The sequence below is a fragment of the Orcinus orca genome, chromosome 7 (genome assembly GCF_937001465.1).
Source record: "Orcinus orca chromosome 7, mOrcOrc1.1, whole genome shotgun sequence".
NCBI lineage: Eukaryota > Metazoa > Chordata > Mammalia > Artiodactyla > Delphinidae > Orcinus > Orcinus orca.
In genome coordinates, this window is record NC_064565.1 from 82822393 (window position 1) to 82848829 (window position 26437).

At 44.4% G+C, this 26437-nt stretch overlaps 1 protein-coding gene, 1 long non-coding RNA gene and 1 other non-coding gene across 9 annotated transcripts in view; all 3 read right to left on the minus strand.

Moving 5' to 3' along the window:
• Positions 1-8497, minus strand: part of ANKRD44 (ankyrin repeat domain 44) — a 328505-nt gene extending 320008 nt beyond the window's left edge. For 3 of the 5 annotated variants that reach the window (XM_049712129.1, XM_049712126.1, XM_049712125.1), the window contains exon 1: positions 8289-8497. In XM_049712129.1, the coding sequence (XP_049568086.1) occupies positions 8289-8315 (27 nt within the window). In that variant the 5' untranslated portion in view covers positions 8316-8497. Of the gene's footprint in view, positions 1-6999; positions 7517-8288 lie in introns of those variants that run through there. The other 2 variants (XM_049712128.1, XM_049712127.1) reach the window with 2 other exon arrangements.
• A 3136-nt stretch (positions 8498-11633) lies between these two features.
• Positions 11634-26437, minus strand: part of LOC117201798 (uncharacterized) — a 39868-nt gene continuing 25064 nt past the window's right edge. For all 3 annotated transcript variants that reach the window (XR_007478354.1, XR_007478352.1, XR_007478353.1), the window contains one exon: positions 11634-15120. This is a non-coding gene — a long non-coding RNA (uncharacterized LOC117201798). The remainder of the gene's footprint in view (positions 15121-26437) is intronic.
• On the minus strand, positions 13977-14049 carry TRNAE-UUC (transfer RNA glutamic acid (anticodon UUC)). The gene has a single exon. It is a non-coding gene; the product is annotated as a tRNA-Glu (tRNA).

Genomic DNA, 26437 nt, shown 5'->3' on the forward strand with positions numbered 1-26437 from the left:
GAGAGGGCCCGGGGCACCACTGTGGGATGTCAGCTACATGATCTGAGAGCCATCACCCTGAGAGCTATGTTGGATAGAGTGCGGGGGCCAAGGCTGGATGGGGAGGACCAGTCAGAAGGCCACTGCAGGCATCTAAGTTGTGGTTTGGCCAAGGTGGCCAAAAGCGGAAAGTAGAGCTAAGAGGGTTTTATAGTACTAGCATATAATATACATTAAAAGTACACACAAACAAAATTTTTAAGAATTTTAAAATTCTTTCTCAAAGTAAGGCATCCTGTTCACCCCTGGAGTGGGGGTGCCCCCCGTCCTCTTTAGGAGGCCACTGTTTAACAAAAATTGGTTGGCTGATCTGTCTCAGTTCACCTGAATTTCTGCCTGGCCTTCTGCTGTGACACTTGTCCTGTGCTCACTTCCTAGCTTCTTCTTCATTCTGCCAGTCTTAGATACCAAAACAAGTTTCCTCCACAGACGGAGTGTATCTACACATGTTGATCTCATGCAAGAAATCCCTCCTTGTGAAAGTTGATGGTCTTTGGGTCAACTGCACCCAGTATCTGGGGCCAATGGTTGGGAAACAGACTTCTTAGACCCAGATATTATTGTGGAGTTCAATAAAACAGGATTAAGGAGAGAACCCAGGCTGTTTGCTAAAGCAGCCCCTCTGAGGAAGGCTACAGAGGGTCCCCCAGCTCACCACAGCTCTCAACAGACAAACATGGGGTCTGAAAGTTTGCTCCCCTTGCCCTGCAAGATGCTCAAGGGAGTCTCAAAAGGCCACACTGAGAAAAGCCCCAGGGGTTCTGGGTCCCCAAAACCAAGCTCCTGGAGACACTAGAAGATGGAACTTTGGGGGAAAGGACCCCTGACTCAAGCAGAACTGTGGGTGCTGGAGGGAAAATCAGAAGTTCATGGAAGGCAGATACTTTTTGAAACCAGATTCCAAGAGTTGAGAAGAGGTTGACATTGAAATTACCTGGGGTGCTCTCTTAGAACATTAGAATGCTGAAAGAATTTAGAGGACTCTCCACCCACCCACTCCCATTTCACAAAGAAACTAAGGCCAGGACCTGCCCAAAGCAACACAACTATTAGAAAAAGAACCATGAGTAGAATCCGGATCTTCGGATTCCCAATCAAGTGTTATTTTAAAAATAAGTGAAAGCAAAACTAAAGCAATTTAACATGGAAATCTTTAGAAACAGGTTAGAACTGTGATTAAATGTTGCGTGTCTAGGCCTCAGATGTTTCTGCACACCTCTAATTTTAGGAGTTGGCTGGGGTCGGGGTGGGGGGCTCCCTTGGGGCAAAATGGCCTCTTGGCATTGAAGATACCTTAGAAAGTTACATGGCGGTGCTTATGACTCATGAGGGTGTGTTCGAGGGGATAAGAGACAAATGAAAACCAAGAAATACAAGCAAACATTGGCTTAGTAAAGCCTGAAATGGCCCAAAGATGGATTACATGCTTCTTTTCTTTGCTTGGCCCAATTCATAGAGTACTAGACAAATTTTCAGTTTTCAAAAGGAGAGACAAGTGAAAGGATCCTTAAAAGTTATGAATATCATCATAAAAAATTAGAGTCATGAATCATTCATTTCAACCTCTTGGGCGACCAACTCTTTCAGAAGCATCAACACTGATAAGAGAAAATACCTGCTCTACTAACTTTCCAACGGCAGAGCAGAGGGCGAAGATGATGTTGGCAAAAGGGTAGTAAAGGAATAATCAATAAAATGGATAATCTATAAAATGAAGAATCTTAGATAATCTTGGGTTATCTATAAAATGAAAGCGGGGGACAGGGCAGGAATCAGTTCCTGAATTACTGACGTCGGTTAAAACTCTTTTCTGGAGCCAGAAATTAACTGTTTGACTTCGTTACCTGGGGAGCTCAGTTAGAGCTCATCTGCAAACACACCCTTCTCAGCCACTACACCCATGCAGGGGTGGGTCACAGAGGGAGAGTGGAGCCCAGGCACTGGAAAGGCGCCCAGTCCAACCTCTTCATTTTACAAAGAGGAGCCTGAGGCCCACAGAGGGTAATCTGACTGGCCAAGGGTTGGCTAAGGCACAATATATGCTACCTCTCCTTTATCTTATACCCACAGCAAACACGGATTATCAATCATCACATTTTCCCCCATCTCTGGCTGCAAGAGCCACAGTGCTCCTGACATATTGCTCCTGCAACCCCTGACCAACTGGTCAGAGCTGATGTGTGAGAAAGAAGCCAATTTGCAACTCGGGCCTTGCATAAGGTTATAAAACAGTCTTTATCATACCAGCTCCCGTGTAAATCTGACTGGAAAGACAGTGACTAGTCTACTAGCCAAACTAGTTCACTATTACTGTCATTTCAATACTGAAGTGAGCAAACATAGTTTATGTGATGTGACCTTGTGTCCAGGTTTACCTGGGACAGCCCTGACTCACACCTGTTTCCTCAGTGTGATATTTAATGGTACCCCCTATCATCCTCAAAGGTGTCCCAGTTTGGATTAACATGATATGGTCATCCAAATTCTATGTACCTCCTAATCACCTACAAACACTTATAAATGTTTATTTGTTTTCTGAGTACACAGTGTGTCAGGAAAAGAACCACTGACCCAGTCACCAGCAGTTTTGCAAAACACTTTCAAATAATACTAAACCCAAATAATCTTTTAAAGGGCCTCAGGGACCACTACTCTCATCAACCTCTTTTATATATTGAGCTTTAATACGGAATTTTCCTTGGGAAAAAACAAAAAGGAGAGCCATAGCTTATGCAATTTTGGAAACCACAGGATTATAAGATCTCTGTAGCCCCTATTTTTAAATTTCATGTTATAGTTTCGCCTATAAAAATTCACATTGGACTTCCCTGGTGGCGTAGTGGTTAAGAATCCGCCTGCCAATGCAGGGGACACAGGTTCGAGCCCTGGTCTGGGAAGATCCCACATGCCACGGAGCAACTAAGCCTGTGCGCCACAACTACTGAGTCTGTGCTCTAGAGCCCACAAGCCACAACTGCTGAGCCCGAGTGCCACAACTACTGAAGCCCACACACCTAGAGCCCGTGTTACTGCAACAAAGAGAAGCCACCGCAATGAGAAGCCTGCGCACCGCAACGAAGAGTAGCCCCCGCTCGCCGCAACTAGAGAAAGCCCGCGCTCAACAAAGACCCAATGCAGCCAAAAGTAAATTTAAATAAATAATTGCTTGTAACACAACACTGTAAATCAATTATACTCCAATAAAAAATTTTTTTTTAATTCACATTATATTGTTGAAATAGAAATCTTTTTAAAGAATGTTTCAGGCTGGGCTCCCCTGGTGGCACAGTGGTTGAGAGTCCACCTGCCGATGCAAGGGACATGGGTTCGTGCCCCGGCCCGAGAGGATCCCACATGCCGCGGAGCGGCTGGGCCCGTGAGCCATGGCCACTGAGCCTGTGCTCCGCAACGGGAGAGGCCACAACAGTGAGAGGCCCGCGTAACGCAAAAAAAAAAAAGAATGTTTTAGGCCTATTTTTGGCACAAACAAGTGTGCCTTTCTGAGTTTATATTTACTCTCTGTTTAGAAGAAAAGAAGAAGTAAAAGTTGAAACCTTAAAAAAATTTTTTCAATCAATCCAGGGCTAGACCTTGTGCACCACTGCTGGATTTACACTAAAGCAGCCAGTTGTTAACTGAGAGGCATAAATTCAGTTTATTTGGAAAACCCATTGGTCTAGACATCATAGGTATCACGTTGATGCTCAAGAGAAAGATACCAATATCATCATGTGGAATGTTTAAAATTCTTACCTGGCTACCTAGACAGAAGCTAGAAGGAAATATATCAAGCTGCCAAGAGTAGGTCTCTCTGAGCACAGAGACTTCAGAGGGTTTTAACTGTTTATGCTTATCTAGCTTTCTGATTTTTCTACAATGACCACAGTTTATTTGTTAATGACCAAGAAAAAAATCACCAAGCTACCAACCAACACATCATTCTCCAGGGTAGGGAGGTGAAAGGCAAATGGGATAAGCCAGGCCCCAGTGTGGCAGGAGCAGAGGCCTCAGAGCAGCTCCTGACTCTGCCAGACCTGGTTCTGGCCCCCGAGCCTGGAGGAATGCGGGAGTGTGGCTCACCCGGAGCCTTCCCGGTAAATAAGAACAGGCATCTGTGAGTCCTACGGTGCACTGCCCTTTCAACTATCGTAAGTATAGCTTTGTGGTCAGAGTCCCACCTGTGCAATCAGACTGCCAGGGTAGGACACTGCACTCCATCACTTACTGGGTGTGTGACCTTCAACAAGTCAATTAGCCTCTTTATTCCTGTTTTCTCATCTGTAAAGTAAGAATCACACAACCACCTACCTCCTAGCATGGCTGTGAGGATTAAGACAGACGATTCATGGCAAGGGCCCAGCATACAATAAGATCACAATAATGTAAGCCATTATTAGGTCTCTGCCATGAAACACCAGTCCTCAAGTGCCCTCCCCAAACCACGTGACTGCATCCCAAGACAACTAGAGAAGGGTCCACGGAATAAAGCCTTTATTTTCCCTTCTTCTCTGCTGAAGTCAGGACTGGACACAGAGTTTGCTGTAAGCCCAGTGCTGCCAGGAGCCCCGGAAGGACAAGGGCAGCCCAGTAAAATATGTAACGTGTCCCAAGACCCCACACTACGGGCTAGAAATGCTTCTTTCAAAGTTACAGGATTTCTAGTTTCTTGCCACTGCCACGGCTGCCAGCCACTGCCTTTGGCAAGGAGGTGGGTGACTCAAGTGTGAGCTATAGGACTTGGCAAGAGGACACCAAACCAAAAGGCCTCCAGGCAGGAAGCTCCAAAAAGGGCCCCCTGCAGAAAGAGTTTGTCTACAGGCAACCCTCGAGATGGAGATGGCATTCCGCTGTCACTAGCAAATTCAGGAAGAAGAGTGAATATTTCAAAGGTCCAATAGCACTTACCATTCTGCTTCAGAACTTTGAAAAACTTTTCTGGGGGGGCCAGGCTAAAGATATGACCACACTCTTAAAATCACTGCAGTGCCTTCACTACATGACATAAAGAACACCCCCCGTAGCCCTGCAAAGTTCAATATCAAATAAAATTGCAAAGAATTTCACGTCTATCTTCAAACAAAATGTATTACATTTGGATGCAATGAAATTTTCTTTCCCAAACTTAAAATTACCTCACTTTACCAAAGATATAAATAAACCTCCCAACGTCCATCTATGAGGAAATAATTACATTATTAATGTTAATTACATAGGTGAGTGTGTGCTGTGCTGTATAGGGTGATCAACTTGACCTGATTTGCCTAGAATGTCCTGGTCTTAGCACCAAAAGTCCCACATCCTCGAAAACCCCTCAGTCCTTGGCAAACCAGGAAGACTGGTCCCCCTAAAGCTGCAAGAAAATTGATGTGTGTTTTGTGAAGGGGAAAACAGAAGAGACAGTTAAAATGCAGAAGTACTCAATGCGAAGTCTGTTTGCAGCAATAGCTCCCAGTTCCTTTTCATAGTAAAAAAGAAAAAAAAAAAACCACCACACTTGCCTCTCCCTTCCCCCTTTCTTTCTACTCTCCCAAAACAGAGTTAGGAAAAGGCATTTTCCTCCTCTTGCATGATGGAGATGTCAGCACAGGACTGACTGTTGAGGTGTTGACCGTCATCGCCAGCAAGCTCCCGCACCCAGCTTCAGCGGGACCGGAAACGTCACCTGCTTTCATGTACACGTGAGACTTACATGATGTTACAAACCAATGTTACCTCACTTTAAAAAATAACAAAATAAAACTCAAAAAAACAAACAAAACCAAAATAATAAAACAAACAACTAGTGATTCAGGTTATCAACAGCAAGAATGTGTCCTCAAACTAAAAATCCAAGAACCCTGGCAAAAATAAGATCCACCTTGCAAATAGGGTGTTAAACAGATGAGAGGCAATTAACAAGTGACTGCTTTACAAACAGCTGAGTGGAGACCTAGGCACTCTTCTACAAACTCTAAGGCCCAGATTCAAAGCAGGTGGCTCCCTACCCACAATAGTGAAGCAAAGCTCCTGCAACAGGAGTTTAAGCAAAGGGTTTTGAAGCCTCTGGTGAGGTTAAGAACCAGCTTCTAAGAATTTAGTTTCAAACTGAAAGGTAAGACCATCTAAGGCAAGAAAGACCACACACTTCCTGGACCTAAAGCCTCGCAGAAACCATCACTGTTCACCACTCCATGGCACCCAGTCTACCTCCTCACCCAACCTCCCTGCGGTTTTGCCCCAAGATAGGCTGGCAATTTGTAGATGCTCTTGAATCTTAGAACTCCTTAGTTTCCCTTTATGCATCAGTAAATGGAACCAAATGAAGGTCATACAACTTCTTTCCCCCCACAGTAATACTAGTTTGTTGGGGGAAGGGTTGGGATGTATTCAGAAACACTTTAAAAGAGAAACTATCTTTGAAAGTCCTACTGTGATAAGTCCTGGAGAATAACTTCCTTTCTTTCTAAGACCAAGTACACTTTTCACTAGTGTTGATCTGATTGAGGAGAGGATGCCTTCTTGTCAGCTTTCCAACACATCCAATGACAAGATGGAGGGAGGTGTCTTAACCCCTAGAAGAAAGCACAGGAACCTGGAAGGCAGGAGCCAGGAGTGCATCTCTACCCTACAAGTCAACAGCTGGGTCCTTGAGGAAGACATGCTTCCCTTCTCTATACCTCAGTTTCTTCATTTAAAAAATCAAGGATCTGGGTGAAGATCGTCTTTGGCATTCCTTCCAGCTCTAAAATTCTATGTGAAATTCCTCTGTGTATGTGAAAATGACAACGCCTATTAGAAGCATTTTTTGTACTCTGAAGATGAAGATTTAGGCATTAACAGAGAAATATAGTAACTTGCACTGGCAAAGATAACAAGACCAAGGCAGACTAAACTTGGAAGATTTAAAACAACCAAATGTCTAACAGTTGTTAAGTATGTGACCAAAAGGTTGAGGGGAAGCCTAAACTAGTATCAACTTACAAGCACTCTTCAATGCTCTGGAACCAATGCGAACAAGTAGATTCATCACGATTACCAGCTGGTGCTCCCCCTGCTAAATTTAACGATAACGTGAATTTTAATTCAGTGATCCCTCCCCCACACAGAAAAGAAAATTTTAAAAGCCTGAAAATACTTATGGAAAGCAAAGCAAAACTTTAAAGGCAGGAGAAAAATTATCGTGATGACTGACTGCATTTAAGTCGCAGGAAGTTCTGGCTGGATACTGAGGACAGCGAGGCACGAGGCGCAACCCACTGGATAAGTATGAGATGTTTAACACCAAGGACTGGCATGTTTGACCGTGTGTGTCAAAGTCAAGACTGCCTTGCCGCCTACCAGGACCGCAAAACAATGTTCATTTCACTATCCATGAATAAATAGCAGAAGAAAAAAAAGCAAGCTGTTTCCTTTTTTCGTAGGACGAGCTGCAGAGTTTTGTCATGCAACTTGGTTGGGCGCCTGTGAGTGTCAATGCCCTCAGAGCAGCGGAGTCCGCAAAGGTAGGGTGTTTCCATTCCACAGACCTGAAGTGAGGACTGTCAACCGAGCCAGCAAATAGCCCCACCTTTCCGAGCAAAGGACTCCAGAGCTACCCTGTGCGGTAGCCCACAGTCTGTGAGTGAAGCCCCGGGCCGGACTTCACTCCTCTTGGGAGAGCCGCGCCAAGGGCCCCCATCGCGCACCACGCACACACAGCCTCTGGGCTACTAAAGAGGAAGTCAGGATGTCATGTCAAGAGGGTAAAGACAGCCCGACCACACGAGAGCCGCGGTATGGGCCAGTCTCCGGCTTGGCTGGGGGGTCTCTTGGCTTGTCCCAGGCTGCCATCCCTTCTCCCTCTCCATCCACGGTCCTCCTCCCGGCGGCGCGGACCAGCCTCCCCTCGGCCCACCGGGGCTGGCGGAGCCCACGCTGCGCAGCGCCACAGGAGCCGGAGGAGCACCTCGAGCCTCCCCTCCCCCTGCCCAGCCCGGGCCCTCGGACAACGCACTCCCGCGCACCTCCGCACGCCAGCGGGAGCCCCGCCGCCCCTTCCCCAGCCCCTGGGGCGCCCCGGCCGCCGAGCCGTGCGCGCAGTTCCGACGGCCCAGGGCGGGGACCGAGCCGGGGAGCAGAGCTGCAGCCGCCGGCTTTCGGAGCAGCCGGCGGCCGCACACACTCCTCCCCTCCGCCGCGAGTAAACAGCTCGCTGGCACGCTCCGCGCCGCGCCCCCATCCCCCCGCCGCGGCTCCGCGCCGCCCCGCGCGCCGGCGCCGCCGGCCCCTACCTGGTCGGTGAGTTTGAGCACTGCCATTCTTCTGCTCCTTGGCGCGCACACACATACAGGTCCCCGGCCCGCAGATGTCACGCCAGGAGCCGGGGAAGCGGAAGGGACTGCCAGGGGAAAGGAAAAAAAATCTGGCTCCCGAATTTGACAGCCCTCCCCCTGCTCCTCCTCCGCCGCCTCCTCCTCCTCCCGCCGAGAGGCTGACACTGGCTAGTAGGGTTTGCAGCCGAGCCCGCCCGCCTTTATACAGGAAGTACCGGCTGCTGCCAGCCGGGCCGCCACTGACATCACCGCGCGCTGCCTCGCTTGCCGCCTCGACGCCTGGGCCGACGCTGCCTCCTGCCGCCCGCGGCCGCGCCTCGCAGCCCGCGGCCCTCGGCGCCCGCCCACGCCCGCGCCCGCCCCCGGCGCGCCGCCGTGGGGCCGGACTGTCGCCTGCTTCCGCACCTGCACTCTGCGCAGGGGTGAGCGGGACCGGGGCCCGTGGCTGCCCCCGCTGCCCCACCCAGGGCATGCACGATTAGAGGCCCCTCTCCCGGGGGGCTGATCGTGACCCCCACACACACCCTCGCCCTGTCTCACACAAACACCCACAAACACAACCTGACGAGCAAGCCCTGTGGACACACCCCGAGGGACAAGAAAGGCTGCACTCACACGCAGCCAACTTCAACCCTGGAGATTGGATCACACGCCTTCCCCTAAACCTCTCCCCCTAATCCGGAATCAGACTGCACAGCACTTCAACTTATCCCACCTGGGCAAGGGGCCACTATGCTGATGCTCTCTTTGTGTAATACGGGAAGGCCCCGACGCTAATTCTTTAGCGAGTGTTTGTCAAACATTTGGAGGGTGGGGACAAGGGCTCTGGCCCTTGCATCTTGTTCTCCAGCTACCTCCCAGTTGGACACGCGCAGAACCCCATCATTAAATTCAAACTTTGGGTGTTGATTTGGGGAGGAAGGAGGTGGAGCGGAGTTACCAGAGAAGAAAAGAGGTCTTAAATTACCGCATTAATTGGGCTTTTGAGGATTTCCACCTGTTCTGACCCATTCATTTCTACAAAATCCAGTTACCATGCTCTTCAACAGATAGAAGACCCAGCTGTCAAACAGCATGGGATACACGCACAACGGTAATAGTCATAATCAGAGTAAAGTGTTAATACTTGTGGAATCTGAAGCAAACGCTTATTCATTCAACAACCATGTACTGACTGCTGACTTTGTACCGGATACTGGCTAGACACAGTATGTAAAGGGGAGCATAAACATCTAAGATACCTAGTCTTAGGAGGTCTCTGACATAAATAGTCATCACTAATGAATGTAATTACAGAATGAGATAAGGGATCACAGGGGGAAAATAATACTTGTGAAGGAATCCATGACAGAGGAATCAGGCCAGACTGGTAGGTGAGGATGGGCTTCCCTGTGAAAGAGACAAGAGTTGAGATTCTTCAGGAGAAAGGGTTAAGTGGGCAAGTGTATGGGGTGATGCTCCCAGGCAGCCCCACGTGCCCCTGGCATGCCATGGAACAAACCTACAGTTGAACGGCAAACCAAAACCACAGTATCTACCCTTCATTCACAAACCAAATGTGGACTCTTCCTCCCCACTTTCAGAGCCTCCCCAAAGAGTCTCTGTGAGAAAGGAGAGGAGGGATGGTAGCTTTTGCTTAGTATCCTCCCATTTATTATCTAACCATGGGCTTGGAATTCAGTCACACAGGCAAGGGGAACCAAGAAAGCACTCTCCTGGCTTCCACTCCACTATCCTCAGTGATGCACAGAGACAAAAAAAATTCCACTCCAAGGCCTCCCTCAAACACAAAATAGTTTGCTTTTGCTGCATCTATGAAGCAGTTCTTCAGTGCTGTTGTTGGTATGTCTACTTATTAATATCATCCTGCATGGCTTTGTAACTGAACAGGATACTGACTTCTCTACCTAAATTAGGTGGTGGTCTATATTTGATGAGATGGAGATGACAGAATGTCCCTGGTACAATGTACAGGAAAAAAAATCCAAAGGTTTATGGAGACGGGAATGTTGGAGTGATTTTATCATGCATACTGTATACCCACCCCCAAACTATAAACCCCTACAGTAAGGCATTGAAAAATACATTAGTGGGACTTCCCTGGTGGCGCAGTGGCTAAGAATCCGCCTGCCAATGCAGGGGACACAGGTTCAAGCCCTGGTCTGGGAAGATCCCACATGCCACGGAGCAGCTAAGCCCATGTGCCACAACTATTGAGCCTACACTCTAGATCCCACGAGCTACAACTACTGAGCCCGCGTGCCACAACTACTGAAGCCTGAGTGCCTAGAGCCCGTGCTCCGCAACAAGAGAAGCCACCGCAATGAGAAGCCTGCGCACCACAACCAAGGGTAGCCCCTGCTTGCTGCAACTAGAGAAAGCCCGCGTGCAGCAATGAAGACCCAACGCAGCCAAAAATAAATAAATAAAATTTTTTTAAAAAGAAAAATACATTAGTAAGGGGAGCACCAGAAAAGCTCTGTGGTAACTGGATATGATGGTGGGAAATGCTTCCATTGAGACGACTCCCTGATTTCTGCGAGAGTGGGATCCTGGGATGTCAAAGGCCAAGTGGCAGCACTTAACTGGCAGGGACCAGGCAGACACTTACTATACTGGGTAGCAGGGACAAAGTGGTACTCAAAGGTCTTGACCTACAGGGATATTTGGTAATGCCCTAGGTGGCCACAGGAATGAAATATATGGAGAGACTTCTGAAATATTCTTTGATCTCTTTAACAAGTAAAACTCTAGGTCTGCTGCCTGAAACCTGACTTGAGCCATCAAATGAAATCATTCTTCTCATCCAGTTTCCATACCTCAGCCAGTTCACAGACACAGACCTTGATTGAAAGGGTAGCTGGTCCCCTTGAAGAAGAATCTTGCAGCATTGCCATAAATATATACTACAAATCTTCATCCAAGCCTTCCCCAGGGGAACCTGATGCCATTTATTAGGGTGACCATACACTGGGAAAAAGGAAGTACCCATCTATTTCAAGGATTATTTGATATTGTTTCTGAATTAATGTTAATTCCTGAGATCCAAAAATATCACTGGGTCCACCAATCAAAGTGCAGCCTTATGGTAGTCAGATGGTAAATGGAGTTTTCACCCAAGTATATATCACCATGGATCCAGTAGGTTTGCAGACCCACCCTGTGGTTATTGCCCTACTTTTTTTTTTTTTTTTTTTTTTTGCGGTACGCGGGCCTCTCACTGTTGTGGCCTCTCCCGTTGCGGAGCACAGGCTCCTGACACGCAGGCTCAGCGGCCATGGCTCATGGGCCCAGCCGCTCCACGGCATGTGGGATCCTCCCGGACCGGACCAGGGCACGAACCCATGTCCCCTACATCGGCAGGCGGACTCTCAACCACTGCGCCACCAGGGAAGCCCCTGCCCTACTTCTTGAATATATAATTAGAATTGACATGCCCAGTTACTGGCAGAATCACCACATTATTTCTCTGACCTACAAAGTGAAGGCTATTGTAGTAGGAAGGGCCAAGTGGAAGCCTCTGGAAATTTCCTCTTGCTACCAGGATAGAAAACCAAAAGCAATACCATATCCCTGGAGAGATATAGAAATTAGGACCACCATAAAAGATGTGGATGATGCAAAAGTGGTGATACTATCACTTCCCACTTTTAACACACCTGTTTGACCTATCTAGTGGCAGGTGGATTTTGGAGAATAATTATGAATTGTTATGAACTTAATCAGATGGTAATGCCAGTTGCAACTGCAATTCTATATGTGCTGTCTTCATCTATTCCAATTTGCACTAAATCTATTTTCTTTTATGTGGCGAGGCCAGCAGCATACCTTATAGTCTTGTCTGTGGGATATAAACTCCTTTGCTCTCTGTCATAATCTAGTCTGCAGAGATCTTGATCACTATGTTAGATTCGTCAAGCTGATTAGACCTAATAAACAGGAAGTAACAAATACTTCAGACTTTATTTTTTTTTTTGGCCATACACGCGATGTGCAGGATCTCAGTGCCCCGTCCAGGGATGGAAACTGTGCCCCCTGCAGTGGAAGTGCAGAGTCTTAACCACTGGACTGCCAGGGAAGTCTTAAAATTCACCATCTTAGTGAAGTTTCTGGAGATCCAAGTGATCTGAAAGATATCAAGATATCCCTCCAAGGTGAAAAACAAGTTGCTGCACCTTGTACCACCTACCACTAAAAATGAGACACAATACTTGTTGGGCCTCTTTGGATTTTGGAAGAAATAAATACTGCATTTGAGTGTGGTGCTCTGACCCATCTACCCAGTAACTCATAAGGCTGGCATTTTTTATCAGGAGTAAAGAAAAAGAAGACTCTGTAACAGGACCTTATGATCCAGAGGAATCCCATGATACTTGAAGTGTCTGTGGCAAACATATACATATACATCTGCCACTGGCAAACTCTAATAGAAGATCCACAATGCAGCTTTCTTTAGTTTCACAGCAAAGCCATGCCCTCTTCTGCAGAAAACAATTCTCCATTTGAGAAACTGTACCTAGCTTGCTACTGAATTTGAATGACTGGCCATGAGACATCAAGTGACTATGCAACCTCAGCTGCCCATTATGAACTGGATGTTATCTGACCCATCAGCCCATAAGGTTGGGCATGCACAAGAGCAATCCCTCATCAAATGGAAGTGGTATGTAAGAGACAGCTTGAGCTGGTCCAGAAAGCACAAGTTGCCTTAGCCAGTGACTTAGATTCCTTTGATTCTTACTCCTGGTATATTGCCTCCTCATCATCTTCAATCAGTTAACTGGTTTACATACAGTTCTCCTCAATACACTGGCACAAGCTGGAAGTGGTCTGTTCTAGCATTAGAACTCCCATGAGGAATGCCCCTGATGGTAGTACTGAAGGGAAATTCTCTCAGCACAAAGAATGTCCTGCAGTGCATTGGGTGTCTACTTTGTCTGGATTGAGAGATGGCCAGAGGTATAGACCTACACTCATTCATGGGCAATAGCTGATGGTTTTCCTGAACGGTGAATAACTTGGAAAGAAAAGATTGGGAGACTGATGACAAGGAGGTCTAGGGAAGAGGTATATGGATGCACTTCTCAGAGTGGGCACAAAGTGTGAGGATATTTGTGTACACCAAAGGGCATCCACTCAGATTTCAAAATCAGGGGGATGACACATTTGATGGAGTTGGCCTCTTTTTCCACCTACTGCAGTGCTTGCACAAAGTAGCCATGCAGTCAGGAGCAAAGGATATTCATGGGCTCAAGAACATGGGCTTCCCCACAGTAAGGTTCATATCTACCAACATCAGAGATCACCCGTTGAGTTCCAATATGGCACTATTTCCAGGAGAAAATAGCCAGTAACCTAGTAACAGATTGATTGATTATACTGGACCCCTTCCATCATGGAAGGGACAGCTATTTGTCTTACTGGAATAAACACATATTTTGGATATAGATTTGCTTTCTATGCTCAGAATATTTCTGATATTATTATCAACCATGAACTCATTATACCTTACTCACTGTTATGATATTCTACATATTACTTCTTTCCAGGGAACTCATTTCATAGTAAAATAAATGCAGCAATGGACTCGTGCAAATGGAATTTGAGGGGGGGGGGTGCCACACTGCACGGCTTATGGGATCTTAGTTCCCTGACCAGGGATTGAACCTGGGTACTCTGCAGTGAAAGTGCAGAGTCCTAACCACTGGACCACCAGGGAATTCCCTGGAATTTGCTAGTCTTATCATATGCCCCACCAGCCAGAAGCTCCTGGAAGGATGATGGAATAGCCCACTGAGTTCTGGTGCCAGTTAGGAAATAACATGTTAAAAACTGAAGTTCCGTTGTATAGGATGCAGTATATGCTTTGAGTCAGTGCCAATACATAGTACTGTTTCTTTCAAAATACACAGGTTCAAGAATCAAGGGGTGGGGAAAGTGGAAGTGGTTCCTCTCATCATTATACCCAATAATCCACTCACACAATTTCTGTTTCCAGTTCCTGTAACTTTGAGCCCTGATGGTTTGGAGATTTTACTTCCCAACAGAGGAATATTTCCACCAGGGATCACAACTATGGTTCCACTGAGGTTGAGGTTGAGATGGTACCTCGGCACTTTGGGCTCCTCATACTATAGAAAAAAATCAGGTGAAGAAGGGGGTGCTGTCCTGGCTGGGGTGATTGGTTCCAATTGCCAAGAGGAAATTGGCTTTGCTGCTTCACAGTGGGGACAGGGAAGACTATGGGGACAAAAGGAGTGCATTCTTGGGCTTCCCTGGTGGCGCAGTGGTTGAGAGTCCGCCTGCCAATGCAGGGGACACGGGTTCGTGCCCCGGTCCGGGAGGATCCCACATGCCGCGGAGCGGCTGGGCCCGTGAGCCATGGCCGCTGAGCCTGCACATCAGGAGCCTGTGCTCCGCAGCGGGAGAGACCACAACAGTGAGAGGCCCGCATACCGCAAAAAAAAAAAGGGTGCATTCTTGATTTTCTGTGATACCTCTTAGCACTTCCGTGTCCTATACTAAAAGTTAATGGAAAGCTACTATAATTTTTTTTAAAAGAGTTTAAAAGTAGATTCACACCCTTCAGGAATGAAGGTGTGAGTCTTGCACACTTTTAGTTCTGGTAACTAAACTTTTCCCTTTGTTCCCCAGCCCAGTTGACGCCGCTGCTTCCCTCTTTGCTTTTTCAGTCCTCCAACACCTGTTTCAGCAATGCTCCATATTAAATTATTTCTGTGGTTTGTTTTCCCGACTAGATCCTGTCTGCTACAACAACAGAGGTGCATCCCTGAAATTAAAAAAAATCACTGAATATTAAAACCATATAAAACAAAACAAAAATATTATGTTTACATGTAAAGTGGGTTAAGCTCTAGGCTAAGATAATTAAAAACAGATTTTTTTCACCTACATGAATATTCAGTGGGACATTTGAAATTCGACATTGCATGACACCTAGTATCTCTGATCCCCACCAAATAAATGCTTGGAACTTCCCTACTCTTTGTGACAACCAAATACACTCCCTCAAATTTCAAAAATATTCCCTAAGAGGCAACCCTCAGATCTACTGTACTGCAGTGATCACTACCTATGATTTTAATAAATCCACCCAACTTACTATGTCACATTTCACCGTGGTTGTTTTCTTTACTTGATTTATGCTTTTTTTTTTTTTTTTTGGCCACACCACGTGGCATGTGAGATCTTAGTTCCCCAACCAGGGATCGAACCGTGCTCCATGCCATGGAAGCATAGTAGTCTTAACCACGGGACCGCCAGGGAAGTCCCCTGACTTATGCATCTTAAACTTGTGTAAATATAAATACACACATAAATATATGCTTGCCTATATACCCATGTATGTCTATATGAATATATATGCCTGTGAATATACAAAACATATGAATGTATAATATATATCACTGTAGTGGACGCTGTGGTGTGCCACCCAGTTCCTACCTCCAAGACCAAAGCCCTCGCTCCCCCAACTCCTGAGAATGTTGCCTGCTGACAGCCTGCATTTGTCTTCCCCATAAGAACTGGCCTCAGCCCAGTGTAATCGCCTCACCCGAGATTACAACACCTCCCTGGAGGTATTGCTATCCAGTGAGTGGAAGGGAACAGAGGCCCAGCCCCCTAACCTCGATGTGGGACACTTTAGCCCCAGAGCTCCCCCGGGATCATCTGAGGCCTATGCTGCAACTTCATAGCAGATCAGCTTCTCCCTCATTCCCCACAGGTGGTGACCCTAAAAACCAATAAATCCCAGCATGCCAATCTCCACCTCAGAGACTGTTCCTGAGAAACCCAACCCAATGTAATCATCTATTTTGACTTGACGCTGGTGGTTTAGAGAGTTGATCCCCTGTTTGTAAAAAAATCAGAGCCACCCTCCCAGCCTAGGTGAAAGCCACAAGCAGAGCTGTGTAAATGACTGCCGAACGAGGATAAATTTTGAATGAGGTTACCTCACTATGTCAGTGTGGAGACTTTTCAGTTTTGAAGCTGGTGTGGTCTTTGATGGAACAGTTAAGCTACAGGAGGTTCCAGGGTATCAGGGCTACAGGTGATCCCCACAGAGCACAACCCGGGGCCTAGCAGTCGAGGCTAAGGAGACTAGAAAGTGTTGTCAGTGTATTTTTATACATTTTCATTTATAAGCGCTATTTATTTCGGCACACACCATACTTCCTGGATTCTAAACAGCCATGGGGTTTATGTTTGTACCAATGGTTTAATAGCACTTTTTCAGGGAGGAGATGAAATATTTCCACCCCATTAAATGATCCATATTAACGAGTCAACACATGTGAAGCACTTAGTACCTTGTACAGAGTCAGTGCAAGATGAATGCTAGCCATGATATCTATTGTTGTAAAATGTGAAAGATGACATCTTAGAATTGAAGAAATATAGTAGTTTTTTAAAATAAATATTGTAAAATTATTTTCGGTGTTAATTTATTGGAAGTTATGTTCTTTAGACCAGGGAATGCCTTCCGCAGCTCTTGTTCTTTACTGTCCTTGACCTTCTAGCACACGTGTAATCAGTAGCATTCAGTGTAGTATTTCATTGTTTTATTTGCTATTATTCATCTATTGTATTTAATTGTTTTGTGAGCATCAATTTTCTAATGACTTTTTATATTTTATTTTGTACTTGTTTTGTTTCCCTCATTATGTTAGAAACTTCTAGTGGGCACTGACCATGGCTTATACTTCTTCGGTATGCCCTATAGTGCTGGCTACTAAGTACAAATTCGATAAATAATGGCACACTACCTGATGTTAAAAGCATGAAAGTGGAGGGAATGATAGCTGCAAATGTAGTAATTCTACTCAATATGTACTAAGATTTTTTTCTTTAAATACTTACTCAAAATCCTACTTTCCTACCCAAAGTGTAAAAGTCAGCAACACAAAAAACTTTTCAGATGTAGAACAAAGTAGAAAGAGCTAAGTTATTACAGTGATTTAGAAACAAAGTATTTAAAGTTTTCCTGTGAGGGGTTGCTACAATGAATATTGCGTTTGCTCTGGGTTAAGGCTTCCATTGTTTACTGTGGTTTCTAAAATTCCATTTATTTTCAACTTTTTTAGACAGCTGTGTTGGAAAAGCAAATCAAAAACAAGAGAAGATGAGAAAGACTCACCTTAAAATACAAAGGGATGGGCAATAAAGGAGAGAAGAGAAGCTGCAAAGAAATGTCAAAGAGGTGAAGTCGGTGGAGGTATCTCCATTAAAAGAGAAACCCCTCCCTGGTGGCGCAGTGGTTGAGAGTCCGCCTGCCAATGCAGGGGACTCGGGTGCATGCCCCGGTCCGGGAAGATCCCACATGCCGCGGAGCGGCTGGGCCCGTGAGCCATGGCCGCTGAGCCTGCACATCCGGAGCCTGTGCTCCACAGCGGGAGAGGCCACAACAGTGAGAGGCCCGCGTACCGCAAAAAAAAAAAGAGAAACTCCTGATGGGGCATTTTAACATGCAGTGGTGGTCCTTCAGCTTCACTGGGACGCCGTAGAATCCGAGGCACCATTCTCAACCTTCCTCCAGAAAAATGATTATGCAAATTCACAAAATTTGTTAACTGCCCCTCTTTCTTCTCCTTCACAGCCAAACTTCTCACAAGGGATGTCTCTTTGTTCTTTTTTGTTGTTGTTGTTGTTGTATTTTTTTTTTTTTTTTTGCGGTACGCGGGCCTCTCACTGTTGTGGCCTCTCCCGTTGCGGAGCACAGGCTCCGGACGTGCAGGCTCAGCGGCCATGGCTCACGGGCCCAGCCGCTCCGCGGCATGTGGGATCCTCCCAGACGAGGGCACGAACCCGTGTCCCCTGCATCGGCAGGCGGACTCTCAACAACTGCGCCACCAGGGAAGCCCGTCTCTTTATTCTTATCTCCCCTTCCTCACCTCCACATCCCTCTCCAACTCCCCTGAGCCACTCCCCTGAAAACATAGCAGCTCTGACCAGCTCCACTCGGGCACATGCTGACAAACACTTTGTCTTTGGCCCAGAATGCATTTCTGTGTCTCAGGGCAACGTATTTCTCCTGATTTCCATACCATCCAACTCCTCTCTCGGATGTGGCAAAATCACCTCATACTCGGCATATCCAAAAAGAATTAATAATGTTCCCCTAAACCCATTCCTCCTCCTGTGTCTCCATCTCAGTAAATGACACTACCATGGACCTAGTTTGGTCTAAACACAAAAGCTGAGGCTCTTCCAGGTCTGATCAATTCTGGTTTTGTCATATCTTTTAAATCTATCACTTATTCTGATCCCAATCTCCAGGACTTCACTTCAGGACAGTCTCCATGTATACCCACCTTATTGGAGCAGCCTCCTAGCTGGTTTCCCTGGATCTATTCTCCATCCCACAGGCAGTACAATCTTTCTAAACTGCAAGCCTAATCAAGTCACTCTCCTTCAATGGCTTTCCATTACCTTCAGGCTATTGGCAAACACCTTAGCATGCTTGGTTTTCAAAGTCCTGCACTCTCCCCACCCACCCTTCTTCTTGCAGGGAAGCCAGGTTGCTCAATTCTGGAGCCGCCATTTCCATCCTGGTCTATGTGAATGATGACTGCTGGAGTAGTGCAGTGCACAACCTGTGAGATTAAACATGGCAGCCTCGCCTCTTTCTCACACTTCGTATACTGTGCTAAAAGCAGCTTCCCTGACACATCGTATTTCCCCTCACTCTGAGCCTTTGCTTATCGCTGTTTCCCATTTATAATTTTGTCCAACTCCATGTCGTCTTCATCTGGTTAATTGTACTCGTCCTTTAGATCTCAATTTAGATATCACTTACCAACAAAGCTCTCCCTTACTCACACTGTCTCCCAGTTTTGGAATAGGAATTTCCCTAAGGCTTATGTTTAGTGCCCTCTGCTTAAATTCTATTTTTGTACTTATCCCTTGATCCTATAATTGTCTGTTTACTTTCTTGACTCCTCTTTTAGAGCAGGGACTGTTTTACTCACTTTTGTGTCTCTAGTTCATTGTACAGAGTCTGGCACCTGGTAGATACAAAGTAAATACTTTTGAATGAATGCAACTTTGGGTAAATCGTTTAACCTAACTAAACCTTAGTTTATGGCTGGTCAAATAAGGCTAAGAATGTCTGTCCTCAATATTTTACAGAACAATATGACAAAATGTATGTGAAAAATGCTTTGAAAGTGGAAAGAAATAAAGAGATGGGAGAGAGAACAATTGTCATGGCACTACCATAAAGAGAAAGTGACAAGGAAAGGGATGATTCTAAGGAAAGGCATGAGACATACCGTTCCACTCCATCATGTGTAAGACTTTAATGCCTGTGCTGCTGAAGTGAGCACAGATTCTGTGCCTTGTCTTAAATTAGAACGAGCAGCCATAGTGCTTCAAAGAGACAACAAGTGGGAAGTGAGGAATGTAGTAAAGAAGCCATTGTATCAGTTCATTAACTGGTCATACGATCTGTGAGATACAAATAATTATTTCTTTCTTGAAGACCAAGCTGTTCATAATGGTGTACCCAGGGTTCAGGAAATCACAGGATAAACTCAGTTCTTCTTCCTGGAACATCACTTTTACTTGGTGATTCAGGAAGTTAAATCATTTACTTGGTAAGTAACCTGAAGCAGTATTTTCATATTTATATAAATAAATGGGTATGTTATAGCTTGGACTGTAGCACTTGCATACATCTTTTAAATAAACCTAAGACTTCAAACATTTTGTACTTCCAGTGGACAATAGTCCCACACTGTCTCCCTTCACTCCCCCTACCAAATCTCCACACTCCCAAACCCTAGGAGTAAGTCTTTACCCAGCTATGCTCTTGGGATGCTTAGGAAAAGTTTAATAAGTACTGCTTTTAGAACTTTGGTAGGCTTCCATACTGCTGAAATGAAACAGAGACAGAAGAATCTTCAGCAACTACGGTCAGTTCATTTACCACAAGTTTATAGTTGAGCATTGATTTGTGTGTCTGTTCTTTGCTCCTTGCTTGCCCGTTGCACTGGTCAGCAATTTTGTAAATATTGGTCACGAGTCCCCAGAAGAATCGAAAAAATTTTTAATGCAGCGGAATCCATACTAACTTAACACTAACAAGGAAAGAATTCGAACTCCATATCCCCTTGACATTTGGCCAGTAGAATCATAATTTTTGCATATAAAGGTCAACATATTATATCTAAAGGAAGGGGAAAAGGGAACTAACATTTTCTGAGCCTCTACTATATACCAGGCACAGTGCCAGGTGCTGTACATTCCCTCACCATCATCCCTCACCACCCCAGACACACTTAATCCTGCCTCCCTTTGTATGATTCCTGTACTTTATCTAACCTCTTACTACTTGGTCTAACACTTTAAATATTGATGATTTGTTTGTATCTCACTCTACTGTGAACTCCTTGTGGGCAGGTCCATTTCAAATTCATCTTTTTATCTCAAGCACATTCAGTGCCTGGTCCCATAATATTCACTCAGTCAAATTTTTATTAACTGAACTAAAATTATATCTTCTGATGTATAAGATGTTGTTAAGAAGATAATTCTTTCATACTCCAAAAATTCTTCTCTAAGTCACCTTGAACAGATTCATCAGCCACTAAAGAAATATAGAGCATAGCAGTTATATCAGTTTTTTGCCATTTTCAGGTCCTGGAACATTTCCAAGTCTCCTTCCTGTCCCCCAACAGTAACAACAACAACAAATATATATATATATATATATACATATATATATATATGATTAGCATATAAAATAATAAACCATACACACTTTTTAATTATCTTTGCAAAGCACTCTTTTCAATAATATGTTAAGTAATCTGTGAAATATATCTTAAAAAAAAAATCACTAAGTGTAAATGTCCCCTATTTCAGTGGCTTTAACAAATGACAACAAACAGGACCAAATGGTGCAGCCACTATGGAAAACAGTATGAAATATTAAAAACAGAACTGCCATATGATCCAGCAATTCCACTTCTGGGTATTTTTCCAAAGAAAACAAAAACACTCATTGGAAAAGATACATGCACCCCCATGTTCATTGCGGCATTATTTACAATAGCCAAAATATGGAGGCAACCTAAGTGTCCACCAACAGATGAATGGATAAAGAAGTTGTGAGATATATATACATATATATATGTATGTATACACACACACACACACACACACACACACACACACACACACACACATATATAAGGAAATACTACTCAGCCATTAAAAAAATGAAATCTTGGACTTCCCTGGCGATCCAGTGGTTCAGAATCCACGCTTGCACTGCAGGGGGCACAGGTTCAATCTCTGGTCGGGGAACTAAGATCTGGCATGCCACGCGGTGGGGCCAAAAATTACAAAAAACAAGAAGGAAATCCTGCCATTTGTGACAACATGGATGGAGCTAGAGGGTATTACGTTAAGTGAAATAAGTCAGACAGAGGAAGACAAATATCATGCTATCTCACTTAAATGTGGAATATAAAAACAAACAAACCAACCAAACAAAATGAATACAGACTCATAGTTACAGAGAACAAACAGGTAGTTGCCAGAGGGGAGAGGGTGTGGGTGTGGGTGAAATAGATGAAGGGGATTAAGAGGTACAAACCTCCCGTTACAAAATAAATAAGCTATGGGGCTGTAATATATGGCATAATAAATATCATCAATAATACTGTAATAACTTGCTATAGGGACGGATGGTTACTAGACCTATCATGGTGATCATTTTATAATGATCAATTGTAGTACACCTGACACTAACATAATATTGTATGTCAACTATATTTCAATTTTAAAAAAAAGAACAGTACTAAAGTCACACCGCTCATAGACGATTAAATATGCATTCTGAATTTCCAAGTCTGAAGCCTCAGGATTGTTTTTCTTGCCTCCCTAAATCCAATGTAATCAAAACAGAGAAATTTCTTCTTCTCATCAGTGCATTTCAGAGTACATATGAAGTAGGCACTGTATAAACAAACATGCGTGCCCACACACACACACACACACACACACACACACACACAAACATAAAAGAGGAAAAATAATTAGAAACCAGGGGACTCATCAATGCTCTGATTTAGAACCTGCTCAAGTTTATGAATTCAAATGTTTTGAACCTAATCCGACTTCTCTCAAGTTCAAATTTACTTGACATTTGATATATTGTGACTTTCTGTTTTTGTAAAAGAACAGTTTCAAAAATGGTTCAGTAAGCTCTTTGGGGACTTCCCTGGTGGCGCAGTGGTTAAGAATCTGCCTGTCAATGCAGGGCACATGGGTTTGACCCCTGGTTGAGGAAGATTCCCACATGCCGTGGAGCAACTAAGCCCGTGCACCACAAGTACTGAGCCTGCGCGCCTAGAGCCCGTGCTCCACAACAGGAGAAGCCACCGCAATGAGAAGCCCACGTACTGCAACGAAAAGTAGCTCCCGCTCTCCACAACTAGAGGAAGCCCGCGCACAGCAACGAAGACCCAGCACAGCCATAAATTAATGAATTAATTAATTAATTTAAAAAAATAAGCTCTTTGGACAGTGTCTAACTCCTGCAATGCAGGATTTGGAACAGTTAGCAGTAACTGAATAAGAAACATGCAATACATTTCTTAAAATGTGCACATTTTCAAAAACTCAGGGGGAAAAGTGCTTGACCTCGTCTATCTGTGGTTTCACTGAATATTTGAGAATTAGTTAATGACATTCAGAGACACAAAGATACAGCTGGATTTTCCCATCCAGTGTGCAGAACGCATAGCCGTCAGACAGCGATGGTAGAACCCATAGGAAAGTACCCTCAATTTTTGTAGAAACAGAGAAGAATTAAGATTTAGTGTCTGGCAGTTTGTCAGTTGGATGCATCATTAACAAGGAAATCAAGAACACAGCAAAAGAATCTAAAAATGTGCTTGCATGTTTTACATTTACTATTTCTCTGCAGTGTAATTGCCAGTGCATGGGCCATGGTGAAAAACAAGCTAGCAAATATCAAATCCACCAAATAGTTCACTGACAAGTCTTTGGGAGCCTTAATGAAGGTCTACAATAGCTCTTCTTGTCATACAAAAGCTTTTATCCAAGTAAACAGGCACTTAGAATAGTGCAGGTAGGATTATGGAGCCCCACTTCCTCAGCCCAACAGCCTCAGGTTACCTTAACTTTTAAGCCCAAATGTATTCCTGGCTAAGTGCCCCCTACTTCCAGTCCAGACCCTAAGTGACTCTGGGAAGTCACAAGGATGTTTCACATGCATTCAGGAATGAATCAACACAAATGAGGTGCTTCTACTCTCTCTCAGGGCTTTGCTGGTTATCCACTGAGTCTGCTGAGCTTTGGCAATCTGCTGCCAGTCCCATTGTTTTGCAATGTTCTGCTGAAGCTCACAGGGAAAATATCCTGCCCATAGCACAGACTTCAGTGCTCCCAAACCTGTAAAACCTTCAATGTGCCAAGTGCCATTGGTTCCTCTTCAGGATGCACCATGCCAACACCATGCTGTGTTCCATGCAGAAATGCAGATACCATACTTCTCTCCAAAAAGTTCACAACTATTGCCTGGGGCTGGGGGGATGGAAGCCAAGTAGTATGCTATCCTCCCACTCCCATCTCTGGCTCTAGGAAACCACCTGTGGTGGAATGTGAATTTATCAATTTACTTAATCTATCTCAGTTTAGATACAGCCAGAAGCATCCATTATAGTTACTACCAAGAGCTTCCTTTTAATTTGATAATTTTGTGTGGTTGTACAGAATTGAGATCTCATTGTTGATGGATAGAAGGAAAAGGAAATTTAAAAACAGGAAGAAAAATACAAATATATTTTATTTGTTCTAAGGATTCCTCATACTATTTATAACACACAATGGTCAAAGAATCAAAAGAAAAGCATGTGATCAATAGGTAATCAATAGATACAAAAAAGCATTTGATAAACTCAGCACCCAATGGTGATCACAAAACAACTCTTAAAGCTAAAAATAAAAAATTAGAAGAGAACTTCCTTATGTGATATTTGATATTTACCAAAAATTAAAAGCAATCCTGTTAATTAATGCAAAGAATTTTCTTTAAAATTAGAAACAAAGCTAGGAGGCCAGTTATCACAGCTTTTATTCAACATTTTTCAAAAGAGTCAAGCTAAAGGGAAAAAAAATATCATTAATCATAGATAATGTGATAGTTTACATAAACAAGGTAAGAGAATTAACCCAAAAATCCTTAGAACTAATAGGAGAGTTCACCTACATGGCTGGACATAAGGTACATATACAAAAATCCATAGTGTTCCTATACATTAGGGGTCAGCAAATTTTTCTATAAAGAGCCAAGTAGTAAATATTTTAGACTTTGAAGGCATGTGGTCTCAATCTTAACTAATCAAATCTGCCATTATAGTGCAAAAGTAGCCACAGACTATATGTAAACAAATGGGCACAGCTGTGTTCTTTACAAAAGAACACTGCAGGCTGGATTTGGTCCACAGGCCATATAGTGTGTAACTCCTGTTACACACCATTGATGAAAAATTAGAAAACATTATTTAAAAGGAAAAGATACTGTTTACTATAGCAACCCAAACTTGAAGGCACTTACGAATAACTCTAACAAAATTTGTACAAAACCTATTTGGAGAAAACTGTAAAACGTTATTGAAAGACAATAAGGATCTCAATAAAGAAAGAGGTACACTATCTTAATGGATGAGAAAAGTCAATGTTTCAGACCTTTCAATAGTCCCAAATTAATCTATTAATTCAATGTAACTCCAACCAAAATACCAACAGGGTTTTTCATGAAACTTGCCAACCTGATTCCAAAATTTATGTGCAAGAATAAAAAGCTAAGAATAATTGAGACAATTATGAAGAACAAGGAAGGGAGACACACCTTAACAGATGTCAAGATTTACTGTAAAATAATAGTAACTAAGGCAATATAGTATTGATAAAGAGACAGATAAATTGATTCACAAAGTAAATAGGGACCCCAGAAATAGACCCATTCATTTATGGAACATGTAATTTGACAGAGGTGGCACTGCAGATCAGTGGGATAAAGATTGGTTATTCAATAAATGGCACTGGAATAATTGGTTATTGTATAGTAAAAAACTGAAGTTATATCCTTTCCTCACACCATACACAAGAAATCAGTTCCAGGTTGAGTAAATATCCAAGTAGAAAATCAAAGCTTTAAAACAAATTAGAGAGCAATACAGAAGAATATCTTTAAGACTGTGAGAAAAGGAGAGATTTCTAAAAAAGGCATAAAAAGCCCAAAACACAAAGGTAAAAAATTAAAATATTTAATTACATTAACATAGAAGATTTGCGACAGGGGATTCAAGACGGCGGAAGAGTAAGACGCGGAGATCACCTTCCTCTCCCCAAATACATCAGAAATACATCAAAATGTGGGACAACTCCTACAGAGCACCTACTGAACGCTGGCAGAATACCTCAGACCTCCCAAAAGGCAAGAAACTCCCCACGTACCTGAGTAGGACAAAAGAAAAAAGAAAAAACAGAGAAAAAAGAATAAGGATGAGACGTGCACCACTGGGAGGGAGCTGTGAAGGAGGAAAGGTTCCCACACACCACGAAGCCCCTTCGCAGGCGGAGGCTGCGGGTGGCGGAGGGGGAAAGCTTCGGAGCTGCGGAGGAGAGCACAGCAACAGGGGTGCGGAGGGCAAAGCAGAGAGATTCCCGTACAGAGGATCGGTGCCAATCAGCACTCACCAGCGTGAGAGTCTTGTCTGCTCACCCGCCGGGGCGGGCGGGGCTGGGAGCTGAGGCTCGGGATTCAGTCTGAACGCAGGGAGAGGACTGGGGTCGGCTGCGGGAATACAGCCTGAAGGGGGTTAGTGCACCACGGCTAGGGAGGGAGTCCGGAAAATAGTCTGGACCTGCCGAAGAGGCAAGAGACTTTTTCTTGCTTCTTTGCTTCCTGGTGCGCGAGGAGAGGGGATTAAGAGCGTCGCTTAAAGGAGCTCCAGAGACGGGCGCGAGCCGCGGCTATCAGCGCGGACCCCAGAGATGGGCATGAGATGCTAAGGCTGCTGCTGCCGCCACCAAGAAGCCTGTGTGCAAGC